A 22,269-nucleotide genomic window follows, 5' to 3' on the forward strand; every position below is an offset into this window, starting at 1 on the left:
AGGGTGTTATGAAAATCTTATTTTTAAGAACGAAATAGCATATAAAATCAAAATTTTAACTGAAGATTCCTGATATATAGTACTAGATTCTTCAAATCATGACTACCACTTTGGAGCCACCCCCAACCTCTCCCAGTGATTTTATGTTTGATAGGTTACTGTGGTAACAACTCCAGGTTTGCTGAACACGATTTTATGTTTAATAGGTTACTCTGGTGCTAACTGCAGCATAAATGTTAATGACTGTTCCAACAACTGTCCTAGTACCAGCACCTGCATTGATATGGTCAGCGCCCACTACTGCAGGTGTCCTCTTGGGAAGACAGGGGAGTCATGTGTAAAAGGTAAGGCAAGGCCTTTCATACTAAAAAAAACAAACTACTTATAAGTTGTTAGTGTGACAATGGATTGGCAACAAACTTTAATGTTTGTTTAAAATTCAGTGCTGTTGTAGATTCCTTATTGAACGCAAGGAATTAGTACTAGTATTCGCGTAAAATAGCCAGAAGCACTCCTCGCGGATTTTAAAATCTTGCTTTTATTTCAGAGAGTTTGAACTTGTCTATATAAAATAATATTAAAATACTGGTCCTCGCTTTTTTTCATTCTCTCGATTTGATTCAAAACAGCAGGACCGCGGAATTAAGTACTCGCGTAATATAAGGAATTTACAGTAGTTATTGATTTTTATTAAAGCTGAACACCGCTCGTAAATAGGCACCGTCCGCCATATTTCTCTTTCATCAACCCCTATATAAGGGGCATACCTCTAAACAGTTCAAAGTGCTTCGCTGTAGAGGTTTCACCTGTGTGGACGAACAGCTTGCCTCGCCGTGTTACTCGGTCGCGATGAAATTATCAAATTTTACGCATTTTTGTCAAGCCAGGAGAAAAGCAACATCAAATAAATTGGTCAGTGCATTATTTACAAACAAAATATGCACATACAATAAGAAAGAAATGCATAAAATCCAAAGACTACTCGTCGGCCACGAGTTTCAGGTGTGCAATCGGGTGTAACAAAATCGAAGGGTTTATATACAAGGTATCTGTGTGACGGTGCCTATTTACGAGCGGTGTTCAGCTTTAATAAACAAAGTTTAGTTTTGCCTTCCCTTCCAAGTATTTGAATAAAAAGAAGGACCAATAATGGCAGCCTGAAATAAACATCACCTTACGAACGTACAACGTGTATGTTTACTTTGTACAGATAATCATGTGAAACTTAGAATAAGGTTCAGTTTGATCCAAATGAAAGTAAAAACCCCTCAACTTCATGTCCTTTTGGCATCTTTTTTGGCATGAATCAAAACTATTACTTATTTTCAAGTACTAGGTTCTCTCAGTAAACATGAGCACAATGTTAAAGATACAAAATATTCCTATAAAAAACCTTACCTTTCAAAGACTAACAAAGACAGTAAAATATAATTAATAAGTAACCTCATACAAATATACAAATGACCGTTCTTCTATAAAAACAGCATAGCCAGCTAGGAATAAAACAGAAACAAAAACGATGCGAATCGTAAACAAAACTCTGGGAAACCTGTATCCGTCGCCAATGCTACATGATGCAAGAGGGATCTGACGGACCTCACATATTACGTATAACTTTATATATACATGTATCCCCTAGATAATAACAAAAGAAATTAAAAAAATTCTCCAACAAAGAAATATTTCAACGAAAAGTATTTTTTGGTCTTTGAGCAGAAGCGGCGGCTAGAAAATGATTTGCTCTACTTAATCGTAATGCATTCCTTACAATACATTGCCGCTCATTAGTCAATACCGGATCATAACAATTTGTAAACCATGACTACCTTGAATATAAGATGTTCCAGCTATACTGACGAAACGCGGGAAAATACAATTCTCAACATAGAACAGACATTCTTGTACATGATGCATTTGTACTTTAAGATTTGGATACCAATTACGACCTGTACTTTTACCTGACTAGTCAGGACGGCTATACGGCCCTGCCCTACCCCATCTACCTGAGTGGGAGCTCCTTCTCCCTCAGTGTCTGGGTCCGCTTCTACAAGTCCTCTCTCACAGGAACCTTCCTGACCATTTTCATTGCAAAGTAAGAATAACTACATATTCATTAGCGGTGTTCATCAGGATAAGCATGGACAAAGAATGGTGTTATATATGCAATTTTGCAATTGAGTTTAGATAGAAAACTATCAAATATATATTTCCCAATTTTTTTAAGTATCTGAAATTTTTCTAAGCTGTTTAGACTTGTTCATAGTTGAAACTTAATTTGTATGAGAATCACTATTCAACACAAGTACTTTCATTGGACTACTACAAGTCATTCGTTCTTAAACTAGGTGCACAGGGTGGTTATAATTATCGTGTGTTCCAAAAGATAGAGAGCATGACATTAGAAATATGATTTGAACATTTAACATTATTATTTTTTTTCTATAGGTCTGCCAACAGTCTGGCCGGTGTGACAAAGTTCCTGTCCCTGGACCACCAAGGCTTGGTCGTCTACGACAAGAACGGTCAGAATCCACAGAGGGCCGCCTACCAACAGCAGACGGTCACTGACGGACAGTGGAACTATGTGGTGGTGTCCTGGAACAAAGACGATGGGTTTGACTTGGTGGTCAATAGTCTGAGACAGAGTCAGATTTCCACCACCCCCTACACATCAATGATGGCCGAAAAGTAAGCGACTGTCGGCTCGATGTCTTCAAAATGCATTAAGAACAATTTGGGTGTAAATTTGTGTGCTAAATAATGTACATTTTGTACCATACTTTTCGTTGAATGCAAATTAAAATAAAACTGAAAATGTGCAGTTGGTACTAGCATGTTTTTTTTCTTTCAGTGTATGGGTCACTCTTGGTGCAGACTTCGACAGTACAATTTTGCCAAAGGCAAATAATGGTTTTCAAGGTCATATTAGCCAGCTTAATATTTACAACCGAGTACTGAGCTTTGATGATGAGATGCCTCAGCTAATCACTGATCCACAAAAGATATTCAATGGGTCCATTTTACGCTGGAATGAGTTTGTCTACTATCGCGGTGTGCAGCCTGTATATCCATCAAGTGTCCAGAAACCCTGCACGGGAGCAAACTGTCTAGCCTACAGTAAGTGGTCTGTATTTGTGGGTTGAGAGGGAAGTAAAACGTTGAGAAAAGGGCACTCAACTTATTTATGTTTAAATAAAGTACAATTCTTGTTACTTAGAAAATATGTTATTGTAAATTGATGAAGAATTTAGCTCATCGCGACAAAATGAATAGAAGCTAATGATGTATCCTTTGTATTTGCTTGGCAGTGGTGTCAGTGTCAGCGTCCGATTGAAGTTTTTTGAGCAGGTTTTATATCCAAGATATTATTGGTCCTTACTTAACCATCCTTGCATGGACGCAGCGTCCATACTCTGTTAATACTCAAATGCCAAACACTAAAGTGTAGAATATGAGCTTTGAATTTTAGATGCTTGAGAGGGTTAAGGTTTTTGGAGCAGATACCCTATGATGGTCATATCCAAGTTAATACTGGTCCTGTCTTCACCAACTTGCATGGATGGTGCACTTGGACATTTTCAAGTACTAAACAAACAATAATTCTGAGTCTTAGCCATAAGTTTTAAATGGTCAAATTTAAATTTTTACTGGTCCTTTCTTCACCAAAGTTCCAGGAATACTGCATTCTGTGAAACTTATGCACGTGACAATCTTGAATGCTTAATCTTAAGGTCAAGATCTAGTAAATGAAAGATGCCTACAGGTTTATGAAATTCAGAATATGATGCTTCGTAGCAATAACTTTGTTTGATAGGCCTACAATTTTTTGGTAAACACATTTTAAAAAATCATATTTTTAACCGCCAAGTTCTGTGTAATATGAAGGAAATAAGTAACAAATTTTGGGCTTTTGTCAATTTTTGACTAATAAAATATGTAAAATGAATGTAAAAAGCCTACAGTTTTCCCTCCCATTTAAAATGATGTAAAACGAATATAGATATCAGGATTACTTTTTCCATGATTTTAAATAAAAACTCCATTTTTACATAATTTCTTAAAAGCCGTAAAGTACGGGGGATAAGTTTAAGAAATCAATTATGACGTCATATTGGTTCTACCAAAAGGACACTTTGGGAATTATTTTCAAGATTTTGACCTTTACCAAAAGTATTGAATGCTGAAGGAGGTTTACAGGTTTGGGTAGCAGGTTTAAATGTTTGGAGCATGTGCACCTTGGTGCATTCAAGCTTGTACTTTACAAGCATGAATGCTTAATCTGAGCTATAACTTTCAGGTGTTAGAGAGGGGTAAGATTTAATTTTCTAAACAGGTACCTTTGATGACCATATCAAAGTTATTCCTGGTTCTGTCTTCCTCCAAATTGCATGGATGGTGCATTTTGTATTGCTCATGCGCTTGGCAGGTTTAAATGTGTGTTTTTGATGCTGAAGGAAGATAAAGATTTTGAGAATGTTGTGTAGATTCAAGTTTGTTCAAATCACGATCCCACGATGTAGGATGGTGCCACAATGGGAGGGGGGTGTCAAAATTTAACATGGGCAAATATTGAGAAAAATCTTTTAAAATTTTCAAAAGCTGTAAAAATTTAGTAAAAGCAACCTCATATAGTGTTGATTCAAGTTTGTCAATCACGATCTTCGTGGGTAGGGTGGGGCCACTATGCTTGGGGGAGGTGTCAAGTTTTTACATATGTATATAAAGAAAAAACAATCTTAAAATCAAGGTTGTCAAAATCATAATCTTTAGATTCTAAAGTATGGTTGAGCCACAATAAGGGGTCCAATTTTACATAGCAAAAATTTTGAATTATCTTCAAAACTCAAATGGTATGATAAGTGGTATTACTCTATGCAAGCATGTTGACATAAGTTTGCAGTGGGTCTATATGTTTACGATCTTCTTGAGAACTGGAGTGTTCAATTTGTGATATGATATCATTCTGTTACAAAAGGGGATAATATATGTATCTCGCAAGCTCGGTCAATATGTGTGTCTTTGGTCAACATCATTTAACATGGGTCCATATTACCACATACCGACCTACAATGAAGTCCATAGTTGTATAATAACAATAAACTAGATACGATCTCGTTACGAGTAACGAGTAGGTCTTCCGTTAGTTTTTTTAACGATATGGTTAAAATATCAATGAAATTTCAGAATTCCCCTCAACCACTCCCTTTCAGAAAATGTATACGATTGTCATTATCCTTTAAATGCTGAACAAAGAGTTTTGCTTTTTTCTCATACAGCACATCAAAGATGTAAGATTTTAGTCCATTAAATTCCTAATTACGTGTAATCAATCGATTTGGAAACGAGTTTTACAACCTAATATTGTTACGATCAATAACTTTGTTTCTATAATGCATTACAAAATCTGTATTGTTTTAAAGTTATCTGTAATAGAGTTTACGAGAGTCTTGGTCCCTAAATAAAGGGACCAGCCCCTATTTCTTGAGATCATTCGAAAGGTCTCACGAATAATAACATTTTTTGTTCTTACACTTATCTAGAATTGTTGTTCATTTTTCAGAAACAAATGATTGAATATTTTAGGGGCCAGCCCTCTAGATCCTTAATGGGGACAGACATTGGTGTTTTGATTAATGGAATCGATTAGACTCATCAATACAGATATTTTCTCTTCTACAATGCTTAACAAAATATGTCTCCTTCTCTAGATATATTGCGTCAAAGTTTAAGCCAGCCCCTTTTTCTTGATTTTGTTGGAAAGAACATTTGATTATCTACCACTTTTGTTATATATGTCTTAACAAAATATCAACTGAAAAAAGATAGAGATCAAAACGCTTAAAGAATTTGATTCAAAATTCGGACCCAATTTTCGAGCCTAGGCGAGCTCCAAGAAATGGCGCCACTGGTGTAAAGCAATATAATAGTGCACAACTTCAAACTATAGACTACTATCCTGAAAGTTTCATAGTCATATCTCTGATGGTTTCTGAGATCAACTCTGCACAAAATAGGTCGTAAAAATGTACAAAGAGGCCGATAAATCGGTACCGGAAGTGACGACAGCAAAAATTTCAAAAACATATAAAATTCAGATTACATCTCATCATCTGTGAATAAATGTTAGAATAGAATAGAAAAACAGGGTCTACATGCTAATGGCCAGATTCTATTTTGTTTCAGGGATAAGAGCTTTGTTCAACAAGTGTTTAGAAATTCGTCACCGTTCTTAAGATACATGGAAAAAAAGTTTTAGGGGCCAGTCCCTTATCTCCTTATTGAAGCCGCTGAACCAAATTTTGAAGGTTGCATTTTGTAAAGTACATCATTTTGAGCATCTTTTCCTTTCTGAGATATAGATGGTCATAGTTTATGGATTCTTGACCCCTAAATAAGCCTTATTACATAACACATGAATAAATCATTACATTACTTGGATACAAAACTTCAAGATTAACATATTTGCTTCTATAACGTATCACAAAATATCCCTAAGTAAAGGGCTATAGATGAAATCATAGAGCCCTTTGCATCCCTAATTTTAGGGGTCAGCCCTTTTTCTTGACATCAAATAAAAGGTCATTTAAATCTCAACACATTTTGTTCAACAACTGTTTAGATGTTCGTTAGCGTTCTTGAGATATATGGGAAAGAACGTTTTAGGGGCTGATCCCTTAACTCCTTATAGAGGCCGTTTAACGAAATTTTGAAAAATGCATATTATTTAGTACATCATTCTGAGTATCTTTTATTCTATACTGCATATCAAAATATTTTTCCTTTCTGAGATATTGGTGATCAAATTTCTGGAATTTTGGCCCCTAAAAACCCCCTTATTATGTAACTCATGAATTACTCATTACATTACTTGGATACATAACTGTAAGATAAACATATTTGCTTCTATAACCGTTCACAAAATATCCCTCAGTAAAGGGCTACAGCTGAAAGACTTTAGAGCCCTTTGGTCTCCTAATTTGAGGGGCCATCCCCTTTTTCTTGATATCAAATGAAAGGTCTTGTAAATATAAACTTTTATTGCTCTACATGTGTAAACAAAATATTTTTCAGAAAAGAAATAAACTAAGAAAACCATGAAAAAATGCGACGTTTGTTTAGTCTCAATTTTCGGGACCAGGCGAGCATTAACGCCTTTTGAGCATGGCAAATATGAATGCCAAATTGCACATCTACAATCTCTTGTCTACAATCCCTGAAAGTTTGAACTCAATATCTTTTACCGTTTAGGAGGAGATCCTTGGACAAGCCGACCCTCTGAAAATTGCTAAAACGTCATTTTCTCAAAAACGGAAATGACGTCATCAAAATAAAAAAATGTCTATTAAGTTCGGAGTAATATCTATTAGATCTGAAAGTTTCATGAAAATCAGGTCATCAATTTCCGAGAAATCGCCTGCACAAATTTTGTAAGAAAAAAAAATAGGGAAAAAGAAACCGAACGAAAACAATAAGGTCTTCCGTTGGAAAACGGATTACCTTAAGGTATCCCACTCCTCAATGTTGTTGTATCAAGATTTTCATGAGAAGTATATCATTGAAATCTATAGACAAAACAAACTTAAAAAATACAAAGATAATGGGGGATCAGTATCCATCCCTCTGAGTTATGGCCCATTTAATGTGACCTTTTTGCACCTAAAATGCAATTTTATCCTGATTAGGATTTGTTGTCAGTATTTTTGATTAAGCAAACTTATTTCTTCAAATATTGTTTTTAATTATGCAGAATGGTCACACTGAATAGAGGGATTACGAAAAAAAATTGTACAAAGCTGCATGAATTTTTGTGTGACCTTTTTGCACTTAAGATAGACAATTTCTATAATAGTTACAATTTGATTTGAAATAAAAACTTTTTGAATATCAAGAATTTTATAAGATTAATCCACTTTGCCTAAATATGTATTCAGTATCATTTTGACATAATATAACATGGGGGTCAGTGATGTCAAATTTTAGATATAGGGCTTCAAAGGTAAAATTCTCGCAAAATTTGGCTTAAAAAAATTCAGACATGTTCTATATATATGCATGATTTTATGCTTAACGGCTATCATATTCTCAAGATTTGATTTTGTACATGTCACACAGAACCTATAAAATATGTTACAAACCTATCAAATGTTAAAAATGTGAATAATGAATAAAGTATAATAAAAAGAAAAGTATAATAATTCATAAAATTGCTTGTTTCTGTCATTTTCGTCTAAAAAGCCTTCCGCACGAAAAAATAGTTCCCCAAAAAACTTGTTTGTTTCTGAAATTCAAATGGATTTTCTTTATGAATGTTGTGTAATTATGAAATAATAATCTATCTGTGATGATTAAATAAATAAAATCATATTCATTTTAAATATAATGATCATCTGCGCAATGAAATCAAAACATGAGGAGTGAGATACCTTAATAAGAAACAGTACGAAAACTATAAATATGAATATCTGCCTGTCCATTCAATGCCTTAATAATACTAACAATAAAATATCATATTGTATCAAACAATACAACAACGTGTCATTGTGATTTGTATTATATGAATAATTAACCAAATTATGTTAAAAGTATTTAATTACATTGATCAAATATTTTCTCGATTTGAAAAATGGTCATCAAATATTCATATTGTAGAAAAGAGCATGCCATTTTTATCATGATATAGATTATAAACAAAAAATTTCATGTTCTATGATAGTGGTGATCTCATAAAGGTGATGCCTCGTTTTGGTGAGCTCTGAAATCTTATGTTGTCTATGTTAATTGCTGCAATCTGATGGTTTTTGTCTTACCGTGTTTGATGATATTGGTTACTAATTAATTCAACAGAAAATGTTTTCATAGTTAAAACCATACATAGGATGAACTTTTTGCCATTCAGTCAAATGGGTGTTAACTGTAAGTTCTGGAAAGTTATTTGAATTGCATTTCAGTAACCTTTCAGTAACCTATCAATCACGTTTTAGTTGACTAAATGGCAGAGATGGTTGCTCTGTTAAATCATAATTGGAAATATTATGAAATATATTCTGTTACTTATCAGACAAGACATTTCCTACATTCAAGAAGTCATGTCCATATAACGTGTACATGGTGTCAGCAGACAGATTAACCACAGTGACCTGGACTGAACCCATCCCACAGGACGGTGCAGTTCAGCAGAGTACCTACAAATCAGGTACGCAGGAACTTTGAATACAATGAACATTCTGAGTAATAATGATATAGAAAGTTGGCTGGAGTACAGTGTTGATAAAGACCAAATCATGTCTTAAGATAATTATATAAACCAGCATTTTATCCATTATTGCGTTTGTTCAACACAAATTATAACCCTTAAGTTATTCATTATACATGGTATCCGTCTGCTTGTGTTCTATAGTTATCAGTACTAGTCCGCTTGTCTATCTGCCTGTCCATTCAATGACTTTGGTCTGAAGAATCCCCCTTTGGCCATAACTTTGCTATTTCTTCTCCAAAGGGGGGAGGGGGTATATATATGTTATCCTCTTGTGGTAAAATAGAGGAAGATTAATCTTGAAAAAGATATGATTTTTTTGCAGCTTTTTTAATGTAGTTTTCAAACCCATACACGTTAAAATACTGCCTCTAATGACAACCAAAAAATAATACCCTAAAAAGGTACCTGGAATATAAATTTCTAAGCAAAAGGTTAGAGTCAAAGCAAAGTCCTAAAAGGCCTTTTGAGATATTCACTATCTTGATTATTACATGATTAAGGGGCTAAAATAAGCAAATTGTAAGATTAAATCAACATATGCAATAACTTATATGTATGAAAAAAAGAAGATGAAAAAGACGATATAAGCATCACAGCTATAACTTGGAAACCAGTCGTTGGAAATCCAGTACTTGCATTTGTACATGTACGTTGATATAATTTGATGCAAAATTTAATGAGGTAGTGTGTGAAAAGGGGATCTACAGTATTTTATCAAAAGGGTTCATATTTTGTGGTATCAGCATTTTTATGAAACCAGTACTTTGAACGATTTAAATTGATATGAATAATATTTTTCTTGCAGAATGAACGGACAATTTTGTTTATGTATTACAGGAGACAAATTCTCTTGGGGAAAATATACCAACATGTATGCTATTCGTGATGCAGCCAATAGCTCAACATTTTGCTCCTTTAACATATATGTGATGCGTAAGTAAACAGTTTTAGTATGTTAAAGTAAAGTAAAAATTTTGATAAAGAATCTATGAAGGCGGCGTTCCAACTCAAGTGTTGAAAATTTGAAACAATTGTTGTTGATACAAGTTGTTGATGTGCACAATAGTTCCCGTTGAACAGACTGTTTATTGGTCTATCAATTAATTTTTAATGATTTTTTTTACAAACTGAAGGATACGTGTTCATTTCAATAATAATTTACTTAAAATTTGATGGGAAACCTTCTTGCAAATTACTACGTATGCATAAGTTTATTGGGTCTCTACTCAGCAATGTTTTGGTTAACGATTTACGCTGAAATTGATGTATAAAAATATTTGGTCGTCATATTATTTTCGATTGCTTATTAACTGCTAAATGTGTATTTATACCGGTCGAGAAAGTCACGGTCTCTTGCGGCATACAAGTTGCACTGACTTCTAAATGCATGAAGTAGTAATATGTTTGTTAAAAGGGAATAATATAAACTACAACCAATAAGAAAAAAACTGGTATACTTTTATTCGTTGGATAAATTACCAAGGTATCCGCATTGTTTTGCATAGCTAGAGCTGCCTAAGTCTCCTTCGTATGCACATCGAACACGTTTCGTTCATACAGATTGAAATTTTATAACGTCTGCTTCATAGTGTAGACCCCGGTCGCACGATACCAAACATAGTAAATGAGCGATAATAAATCGAAGCAAGTAACAACGTGTTGTCTTTGCTTTATTTCAGTTTCTTAAAAAACAATCCACTAGCACTCGATTAAAAACGTTCTACACTGACCGAAGATTTTTTTATATCTATGTGTGACGGGTTTTTAGTCTATTTTGTTTTAGTTTTAATTGGATATTTTTTACCAGTGCAGTTGCTATCATTTTTATTTTCATTTTTATGTCCGATGTTCAAGTGAATGAACTCCCTCAACGCGGTGATGCATGAATAGTATTTATGGCCTTATATAGCGGTGGGTAGCGATGATCGTAACAACAGATATCAAAAACTAATATGCCGATAGTCAGAGATAAATACATATTTATAAATTCATATTTGACTATCACTTAATCATATATATACCGATTAAGACTAAAATATTGTTAGTCGATTACTGAAATGTCATTAAGTAAATAAGATTGTAAACATCTTATTAATTGCAAGAAGAACAAGTTATAAATCTACATTTTGAAATCAAGTATTATACTGGAAATACATGACAGATTTCATTTTATTTATAAATTGCGAAAAAAGACATTTTGTAGATCAAGAACACAATATTAAGATTACTTCTAAATCGATATATATTTGAAATTCCATGGTTAACCGACATATTTTTCTCATAAAATGTTTAGATAAAGCTGTATCTGATGCACTTTAAAAACTAAAGAAATTTATAGTTGTTAACTCTTTTATTTTCATTTTGTAATTTACAGGACACATAAACATGTACCCCCATTTTGTTTAATCAATTTTTCCCACATATAATGATTTTTCAATTCCAATAATTTTTAAATGTTTATATGTTTTAAAATATAGTAGAAATCTTTGTTTTAAGAGATATTCCGTTGATTAAATTGATATTTAACAGTACATGCATGTGAGTACAATGCATGTACAAATACAATATTTTGAAGCCTAGAAAAGTTACATGTAAATATCGAAGTTTTAAGCTTCTATATATGCCGATAACTATATTGCCCTTTACTAATGCAATAGTAAAAACATATGGTCTATACAATAATTCTATAATTCTCCAATAAAGATAATTACGTCAATGCTCTCGAGTAAGGACCCACCTTAAAGTGCATATGTTGTGATATCTTAATTGGTCTTCATCGTAAAGTAATCGTAGAAATCGTATCAAATATCGTCAGATCTTGGGGTCAGCATGGCAATTGTGTTAATCGTAGACTAATTTTGAAGATCAAAAATTTTTGTAATCGTTATCATTGTGTCAGATTGTATTGCGCCGTTACCGAACGTGACAAATCCCATTTAATTGTGCTCCCTCATCGGGATCAATTTTGGACAAGACAATCATCACACTGTGTTAGGTTTCGTTGTATTTTCATTATTGGTCACGACGAGTAAGGCTTGTTGTGTCCAACTGCACATGATATGACACGCAGTTCATACGACCAGAAACAATTTTAAAAATACAGATGGCTAAAAGAGAGTGACTGCCATCAGATACAAGACTTTACACTTTAACTGAGATATGTTTGCGATCTCTTAAAATTCTTAAACGTACATGTGCTTTCGTCTGCTTCATATTTGGTGAGCTTTATTAGCCTGTCCACATCCAGCGATTCTACTGTATGCCACAGCCTCAAAACCACTGTCGCCTCCAAAATATCATTCACTGTATTAGTTTTCTGATGTTGAGCCCTAAGACACTTGAATCTATTTGCTATGAACCGAAGGGCATTTCCGCTAACTTTCGAATTTTCCTCTTGAGATTTAAAATCTCTCTTTTCTGCAGCTCCGTCTTCTAATGTATAGATTCTAAGGTAGTTTCTGAGTGCATTGTTGTCAGTTCCGAGCGGATGGGTTGTAGGTAGTCCTGAAGCTTTCACTTTCAGGCTATTAAACAAGTCAGATTCCCTAAATATATGAGCATCTGACGGATATGACACGCCACATTTACAAAAATGAGCTTAACATAGTTTACAGCTCATAAACTAGATTTATCGACTGTTATCTTTATCTTACAACCCATAAAGTTATTAACTATAGTTAATGGTTAATTAACTTAAGCTTTATTATGTAGAACCATATTAAACGGTTGTTAACTATAGTTAACGAATATTTTAACGTATACTTTAGGTTTATTTGTCTCTAAACAAACATTTACAATAGGTTTTGCTGAAAAATATCGATTCAAATCAGTAAAATATAATTCACATTCGTTAACTATAGTCTAAACTATGTTTTGCAATCGCAAAATGATTGTTTACCGTGTTGATTATAGTTTACACAACTGAAACATAGATTATTACATTAAGTATGGTTTACAGATGGTGTTTATTATAGTTTACTGTCCTTGAACTATTTACAACCAACTGGCCTAGTTTGTCGGCTGTAAAACTATGTTGGGCTCATTAGACGATGTATGTGTAATTTTTATGTATAATCAAAACTATTGACCGCACTAGCAGTATTCAATGTCCCAAGTCTCTTTCTCTTGTTTTTGAGTCGCTATATTGAATTCTGATAACTCGAACTTGTTTAAAAGTATTGGACTTTACAATCCAAAATGGCAGACATACAGCATCGACAATTAGTCATTTAGAACAAATTGTGACTGCTCAAATTTAATTTATTTAATTCTATATTTCAAATACTTTTAAAGTTTATACTTGCATAAACATTCAAGATACGTACCAGTGTATAGTTTTTATGAACGCTAATTCATTCAATCGTAAATTCTGAATGTAATGAATGTAACTATGTCCAATGAACATGCACAATGTTTGTTTGTGGATTTATTTTAATTGAAAGAGAGCTTGATTCAAAGATCATGTGTCTGAAATCCTTTTAACAGTAATCATCACTATGGTGGCCTGTTGAAAACAGTTTTGAATGTTTCAATGTTATTTTTTGTAGCTGAGCAGTGTGTGTATCCTGACCCCCCACATCTCGGTACAAGGACGTATGAGAGGGGCTACTACCCTTACTTTGGGTGCACCATTGGTTGCACTGATGCCAATCGGAGGATTGATCGGGACACTCCCAAAGTTTACACCTGTGGACCTTCAGGAGCTTGGAGCCCATCCAATAGAAATATTCCACTTCGTTTTCCATCTTGTGGATGTGAGTCATCTGATGAATAGCTTAAATACAAAATTAAAGTACAGAATGTACTTCTGGCAGTTCTTCCAAAATGATTAAAGTACGGTACCTAATTGTTTTAGCTGTTTTATTGGTTATTATATTGCATATGCTATCAACAGTAATTGTCCCTGGCGAGCTGTTTATTTGAATTGTTACTTCTACATTTTTCAAATACTTGCTATCAGCTTAAGAATAAAACTTCATACATGTATAACATAAATATACGTTAATAAATGTTCAGTGGTTCAGAGCCATGCGAGAAGGCGACTAATGATGGAAATTGCTTATCCCAACATTTCGGCTACCTTCTGTGACACCCTGGCTTTAAAACTGAGAGAAGCCTTAACCTCAGTTAATACTAGATGGTCCAATCAGATTTGTAGTCATCCCAACTGTAGTGACATGACTGTTGCTGTTAACTGTCTGACAACACCAACATCAGTAAAAATGATTATTCCTACATCCAAGTAAGTTGATATTGACCTAAGTTAAGTACCAGTTGTTCAAAAACCTAATTACAGTATCTTTATTAAAGATTCAATTTTTTAAAAGTGGTGTTATTTATAGACCGGTATTTTTAATATTTGTATGGCTTTCTTCAACTAACTTTACATTTATTTATCAGGTACAATGGTTACAGTGTTACTTTTGACATGCTTTTATCAGCCCCTATTTGTGTATCTTTGAAATTTTCATAAAACTGGGATTTAACTATTAGCCAAAATTGCAGCATAGTAATCATTGATCAGGTTTTGGATGAAAAATATATAAAATCAAAGGACATGTTAATAAAAACAGCAAGAAAACAACATTTAGGTAAAACAATAATGAATATTTTATTGTTTTTCTGTGTATTATTCTGTGTATTGTTTTCAGAATTGTATCAACCTTAATGACCGTTAAGTAGGGCCAGCTAGCTTGCAACTTTTGTTAAAAATATTGTCAAATTTGCAATCATATATATATATATATATATATATATATATATATATATATATATATATATATATATATATATATATGCTAAATCCTTATCACTGTAATCTATACAAATATAATTTGCATACTACTTAGTTTTAACACTATCATTACAGGGCCACACTAACTCGGTCAAGTCCTGCAGAGACTTTAAGTGTGGAGGAAATTCTGATAAGAAGTGTCTTGGAATCACGGCTTTTAGATATCTCAGTAAGAAGTCATGAAATTAGTGCATATTTTGTAAAAAAGCTCTTAATTGCAATAAGTGACGTCAAAAGTTTCAAGTCTTTCAGTTGTTGCTAAACACTCCACATCGTTTATGGTAACACTCATGTTTTATTTCCGACGTCTTCATTTTATTACGACTTTTAAAGGTTTCACAAAACGCGCTATAAAATCTTGAAAAGTTTTGTTATATCCAAAGTCATTAATAGCCTAATGAGGTCATTATAATTTAGATATGACGTCATTTATATCATCTGATATTTAACAAAATATGAATGATTTAAAGCAAAAACTTGGTACGTTTATGTTTTGTTTGCTTTACTCAAGTTCTATTTTAGCTTACTTGAGCTGAAGACTCAAATGAGCTTTTCTGATCACTATTTGTCTGGTGTCAGTTAGTCTGTCTGTCACTTTTCTCAAATACTATTTGGCTGGAAAAAAACTTGTGCGGGGGCATCATCAGGGAGTGTAAATTGAATTTAATTGCTATCAAAGAGTTTGCGTATAAATAAGGTTTATCAGTCAAAAACTAGCGCACGTTTTTGTGCGCAATAAATACACTTTTTTGCAATGGGTGGCACTGCAGTTCCAAGGTCGTCAATCCCGGTAGCTAATTTTTTTCCTGACTGGGAGTTACAGACCTGCATCTTTAATGGAGGGTCAAATTTTACATAGGAACACATAGAAACAATCAATTCGCCAAAAAAATTATCACTTGTCTGCTAGAAGCATCCTCAGGAAGAGTAATTTGTTTAAATTATGATCCCCAGGGGTACCGGTTGGGCGAGGAGGGTCGCGTTAAATTTTAACCTAGGAATATATCAAGAATAGTCTATTGAAATCTCTTCTAAAAATCAATCGCCTATAAAAGCTGTAACTTTGCTGAAAATATTCACAGAGGGGAGGATAAGTTTTACAGTTGTAATAAATTGGAATTTTTCGTAAAAACTCAAGTCATATATATTACCTGGTATTTCATAAATGCAAGCATCTTGACATTTTGTTGATCCTCAATTGCTTAGACTGTGGACCCTGGAAAACTTTGGGGCCAACACCAAAGGCTCAAAGTTTGATGAACATAAAGGTCTACAGATAATATATGGACAATTGCTTAACATCTTTTTGAGAACTGCAATGTTCAATATCTTTTTATACAAGATCTATTCTGCATTGGGAGAATTTTAGCAAATTCCATGTATTTTGACCTCCACCAGTGAGTCTGATGATTATAAAAACGAGTGATGATAAAATACATTTTACTTGTAGACAGAAATTCCCAATGGATCACCTAACCTGAACTTATTCAATATTGACTCAACAGAAAGTTGTCCTACCAGACAATCAGTGGTGGATGGCTATTGTGGTATGGTCTAACTTGTAACAACTTCTTTTAATTTTTTCTTCGTATTTAGCTCACCTGAACCGAAGGTTCAAGTGAGCCTTTCTGATCACCTGTTGTCCGTTCGTCTGTCTGTCCTTTTGTACACTTTTCACATTTTTTGACTTCTCTTAAACCACTGGGCCAAATTTAACCAACAATGGTACAAAGCATCCTTATGGGGGGTGGGGTGGTTTGGGGGGGGGGTGGTTCAAAATTTTTAAGATAAAGGGCGTTACCCTTTTTAAAAGGAGATAATTGCGAAACAGTGAGTATAGGATGTGTGTCTTTAAAAATATTCATGTCAAGAACCACTGCACCAGAAATGCCAATATTTTACAGTGAATATTCTAAATTTTTAAAATCGGGACCCCCGGACCAAAACTGTGGCCTCAAATGGGGTATGAAGTTTAACTTAGAAATACTAAGGAAAATGTTTAAAAATCTTCTTCTCAAGAACCACTGCACCGGAATTGCAAATATTTACACCAAAGGTTGTTTTATAGTAAAGATTCTACATTATAAAAATCGTGATCTTCGGACCAAAAGTGGGGCCCCAGGTGGGGTTCAAAGTTTAACTTAGAAATACGTTGGAAAAATGTTTAAAAATATTCTTCTCAAGAATCACTGCACCGGAAATGCCAATATTTAAACTAAAGTTTGTATATATAATGAATATTCTAAATTATAAAAACCATGATCTTCGGACCAAAATTGGGGCCCCAGGTGGGATACAAAGTTTAACATAGAAATACGTCCGAAAAATGTTTAAAAATCTTCTTCTCAAGAACCACTGCACCAGAAATGCCAATATTTAAACCAAAGTTGGTTTATATAGTGAATCAGACGAGGTTCAAAGTTTAACATAGAAATACGTCCGAAAAATGTTTAAAAATCTTCTTCTCAAGAACCACTGCACCAGAAATGCCAATATTTACCTAAAAGCTAGTATACATAATGAAAATACGGTGGCCCCGGACAAAAATGGGGTCCGAGGTGGGGTTCAAAGTTTAAAAAATATCGAAAAAATGTTTAAATATCTCTTCAGAACTACAATGCTTCAATTATGCAAGCATCCTTAAATAGTGTAGATTCTAAGTCAATAAAGCTGTGACCACTGGACTAACTACTGGGGCCAAGAGGGGTTCAAAGTTTAACAGAAAAATATATCATGGAAAATGTTTTAAATATTTCTTTTCGAGAACTACAAAGCTACAGTTGTGAGATTACTATGCAAGCATATACAACGAAATAGAATGTTACAAGGAACTGTTGTTAAGGTGAGCGATGTGGCCCATGGGTCTCTTGTTTCTTGATCATGTATCTTGTTTCTCTCTCTCTCTCTCTCTCTCTCTCTCTCTCATTTTTTCTCTTTTGTATGTTTCTGTAAATAAACTGTTTGTGACAGCTATTCAATGATTTTCTTCAGTCACCTGAGTCATTAAGATAACTGAATTTAATAACTGTGGCTCACATTTTAAACATTTTGATGTGAAGCATGCTGTATCTGTGTGAGAAAAATGAATATAGCCTAATTCAGAGAATACTAGGATAGTCATATGTTAAGCTAGATTTCTCCAGTCAAAATAGTAGTGTTCATGGTCCAAGTGTTAAGGGTTCTCGTGCTAGCTATATCTGGCATTTACAAGCACACAGTAAATCTGATGGTTAGACTACTTGTCAATCTAAGTTCCTTCATAGAGCTACAATTCTGCATTAATTTTAATTACAACGGATAATCCCCTTCACTACTACTTTGCAGACTTCAATATAGAAAAACCAATTTGGATATTATATTTCTTTGCTACTTTAATCAAGATGAACAATTTGGTATGTTTGGTAAGATTTTTCAAATCCATTAACAAATTTTTCAGATATCTCGGGTATTTTCAAGGACAAATGCAGACACTCAAGTGGCCATTAAAGCCTATTGGCCTCTTCTTTTTTATTTTCTTCATTTTTTTGTACAGTCAAGTGTGGTCCAGGAAATTTCTTCAATAGCAGTACCCTTGTTTGTGAGGATTGTCCAGTGGGAACTTACCAGGATCAGGATGACCAGACTTCCTGTACTCCATGTCCCCAGGGATCCACAACACAGACTGTAGCCAGTCCTAGCAGCTCAGACTGCAAACGTAAACCTAAGTCATTAAACAGTTAGCTAAGACATGAATATGGGGGCTTTTTTTGATAACACCAGATGTCATACAAATAACTTTCAAAGAAAAATAACAATGTTTCACCTTAAGGGTGTTATTTACTCAGGGTTTGAGTTCTCAAATTCCGATTGTTAAAAAGTTCAATGTAATGAGTAAAATTTGTTCTAAACACAAAAAGTATTTATGAAATTAATTATTATTGACAAAACATTCAATAGTTTTACTTTATTATGGAATTATGCTCAAGCAAAAATTGACTTTTAGCCAAACAGAGGAAATTCGGACTAAATTTTGCAGATTTTGTTTTCTGCTAAAAGTTTTTTGGCAGTAGTGTAATATTAAAAGTTAGGATTTTATATTTAAGTCTACGTAATTTTGCATATTTTCCGTTGGTTTTACCTCACTTATTCATTAAAATAATCTTATGGCACGAATAATAATAATATTGAAAAATGCTTAAAAACGATAAAAGACATCATATCTCAAAATTTTGATCATTGACCTCATATAAATTTTATTCCAACAGAATAAGGTCAATATAAGTAGTTCAATATCATAAATGTTTTTGTATTATCATCATTCAATTTTTTGTAATATTGAAACAAAAATGGATAGGGATTTGAAAACTAATAGAGGAAATTCGGACTGAATTATTTTTAAAAATTGATGCTGAAATCTTAATGTTGTGTACCTATTTGGTGCCACTACCATTCGTAAACTGTATCTTATTTTTTAAAGTGTTTAATTATTTGTAATATTTTCATAATTAAGAAAATTTCAATCGTAGTGTAAAATTTTATGGGATTTTTCTTGATTTTTCAATAAATATTCAATGGCCATTAACTCAAAAAGTAGGTCATTGACCTACTTTTCTGAAAGTGAAAAATAACAATACAAGGAAAGGTCTATAACACACAATAGATGGTTTATCATTATCATCAGTGGAATTTTTTTTCATTCTGAGTAAACGTCATCCTTAAATATTGATGAGTAGGGCCTAACTTTAAATAACAATATTGTTATATGCACATGAATGAACTAATTTTAAAAATTGCAATGAAACTACCAGAGGAAATGCAAAATGTAAACTGTCCTACAAGAGCAATGTTTTTCTTGGTACATAACAGGATAACAGGAGTAAAATATGAATTGTTTTTAAGTTCTTAAATGTGTTAAGTTTGAACTATTTATCTTATTTTAATTGAGTCTAACTTTTATGTAGCCATTTGTAGCCCTGGACACTATCAAACAGGATCTAGGTGTGATCCCTGTGGGGTGGGCTTCTACCAGAGCCAGTATGGAAAGTTCTACTGTGACCCATGTCCTGTGAATAGCACCACACAAGGCGACTCTTCGACTTCTGCGTCTCTGTGCGATGGTCAGTATACTCAAGATATACCAAGTCTACTGAGACAAAGTGAGATGTCAAGCATATTTAGCTCACCTAATAAGTTTCAATAAAGTGAGTTAAAGAAAAGAAAAAGTGATAAATGCTAAAGCAATCTTGATTCCATTTACTCCAGAGTCCATCCATTTATCTGATACGCCGGAGGAAGGGGGGGGGGGGCTGTATATTCAGGTTGTTAATTTCATAACCTAAAGGCAAAAGAACTTTTTATAAGGGTGGAATTTGTTGGTCAAATGGGGAAAGTGTCCAATATTCATTTCAAAATTGTTATTATGATTCCTAATATAAAAATAATAGATGAATAGATGATTTTTCTTATATTAACATTTTCCAATGTCTTTGCCTTTGATAAAACTACAAATCAAATTGTTTTATGCAAATGTAAAAAAAAATATTTGACACATGGCTTGAAATTGGCATATTCGAAACCATGATTTGTTTTTTTTAATGCATAATCTGCACAGTCACTACATGATGAAAAAAATGAGTAAATTGACATATTTTTTAAAAAAATAAATGAATCTTATTTAAAGTTTAATGAAAAAACAAGGAAATAGAAATCATTTTTTACATCTATAGGGTAATAAATATGAGTCTGTATATGATCATATCTATGATAAAGCCCTTTGGTAGACGTGATTACGTCACAAAGTGTATTTTTATACCCATAAAAGCCAAAAGAATTGAACCTGGTCTCCGTTTTTGTTTCGATTTCTACTGATATATTTCGATTATAGATCAACCTAAAATTAAAGCATACAATTTTTTATTCTTGTAGTTAGTAGTTCAGTGACGAATGAGCAGAGTGACCGTAGAGAAAATGAAACAATTACGGTTTATTATATCATTGGGTTTTCATGCACGGGAATAATCGTCATTCTTTTAGTCACCGTTGTCTGTATTTTAGTGAGGTAAGATTAGCTAGGGGTTTTTTACCCTCTTTGTCATTTATTTTATTTTAATTTATAACATTATTGTTACTATTAAAAAAATCATTTTTTAGAATTCTATTTGTAAATAAGTTCCACTTAACATATACATGTATAAGTTTGTTGTTATGTTTATTTATGACTTGTTAATCAAAGAAATTGATTCCTTTTTAGTTTTATGTTAAATTCATCATTTTTATGCTGTTAATTTTTAGGAGACATCTAAAACTGGTAAAGGAAATGCATTCTTCACATTATGTCAAAACCATTGACTCATCGACACTGCAACAAATTGATGCAAACTATGACACTCAATATCAAGAACTAGAAGAGAGTCATTACCACTACCTAACGCCTTGTAATGCAAATTCACAATTATAACCAAGATGTGTAAACCAGCTCCATGTACTTGACAGTGCAATGAGAATTTCAAAAGAGATTATTGTTAATGTTATAATTTGTATCAAAGTAAATCGTTCAAAAATAAGTACAAACTAGCTGAAGTTAAAAAATATTATAAATAACTGTGAATGAAAAAAATCATTAATAATTCATATTTGATGTACTTATAATTCTTGCATTATGTAAAGTCAACTATTTCACTAAGGAGCATGCCTGTATATCAAACAATTAATTAATAAACATGTTACGTGTGTCCGATCATAAGATATACCGGTACATACCCTAAACCAACTTTTATTGGAGTGAAATGAAAATTTGCAAGATTGTCAATCATAGTAGAATATTCCTCATAGCCAAACAGTCCTTTACTGTCTCTCATATCTACAACAAACAAACAAACTTGGATCTACACTAACTAAGATGCTTTCACACAAGTAACATATTTTCTGGCCAGTTAAATTTTGAGAAGAGGATTTTTATACATTTTTCTCTGTATGTTCCTTAGTAAATATTTGACCCTCAGTTGTGGCCCCCACTCAACCCCACGTGATCATGCTCTGAACAAACTTCAAATCTTCACTACCTGAGGTTGCTAATCCACAAGTTACATCTTTTTCTTGCAAAATGTTTTTAGAATATTTTTAAAATATAACAACTTGTTTGGAAGCATCCTCAAAAACTGTGGACTCAAGTTTGTTCAAATCAGTATCTCTGGCGTTAGAATGGGGCCACAAAGGTTGGGGTTGAATTTTTTCAAAGAAA

The 22,269-nt window shown here is 33.3% G+C and overlaps 1 protein-coding gene across 1 annotated transcript; it reads left to right on the top strand.

Annotated features, from left to right (window-relative positions):
- The first annotated feature begins 210 nt into the window (after positions 1 to 210).
- LOC128164723 (uncharacterized) lies at positions 211 to 21,927 on the top strand. The gene is made up of 14 exons (XM_052828717.1): positions 211 to 344; positions 1,927 to 2,092; positions 2,446 to 2,688; positions 2,852 to 3,117; positions 9,059 to 9,193; positions 10,094 to 10,189; positions 13,804 to 14,010; positions 14,273 to 14,498; positions 15,126 to 15,219; positions 16,501 to 16,597; positions 18,583 to 18,744; positions 19,991 to 20,146; positions 20,955 to 21,087; positions 21,321 to 21,927. The coding sequence occupies exons 1-14, from the start codon at positions 284 to 286 to the stop codon at positions 21,484 to 21,486; spliced, it is 2,208 nt and encodes a 735-aa protein (XP_052684677.1). The 5' UTR covers positions 211 to 283; the 3' UTR covers positions 21,487 to 21,927.
- The last annotated feature ends 342 nt before the right edge of the window (positions 21,928 to 22,269 follow it).

This window comes from Crassostrea angulata, chromosome 10 (assembly GCF_025612915.1).
Source record: "Crassostrea angulata isolate pt1a10 chromosome 10, ASM2561291v2, whole genome shotgun sequence".
NCBI classification, from domain to species: domain Eukaryota; kingdom Metazoa; phylum Mollusca; class Bivalvia; order Ostreida; family Ostreidae; genus Magallana; species Magallana angulata.

Bases quoted from the DNA above. Each gene is read 5' to 3' on its own strand.
- LOC128164723 (XM_052828717.1), top strand. From the start codon at position 284: ATGGTCAGCGCCCACTACTGCAGGTGTCCTCTTGGGAAGACAGGGGAG. The intron at 9,194-10,093 runs GTACGCAGGAAC...TATGTATTACAG, and splicing joins GCAGAGTACCTACAAATCAG to GAGACAAATTCTCTTGGGGA. The intron at 14,499-15,125 runs GTAAGTTGATAT...CTATCATTACAG, and splicing joins ATGATTATTCCTACATCCAA to GGCCACACTAACTCGGTCAA.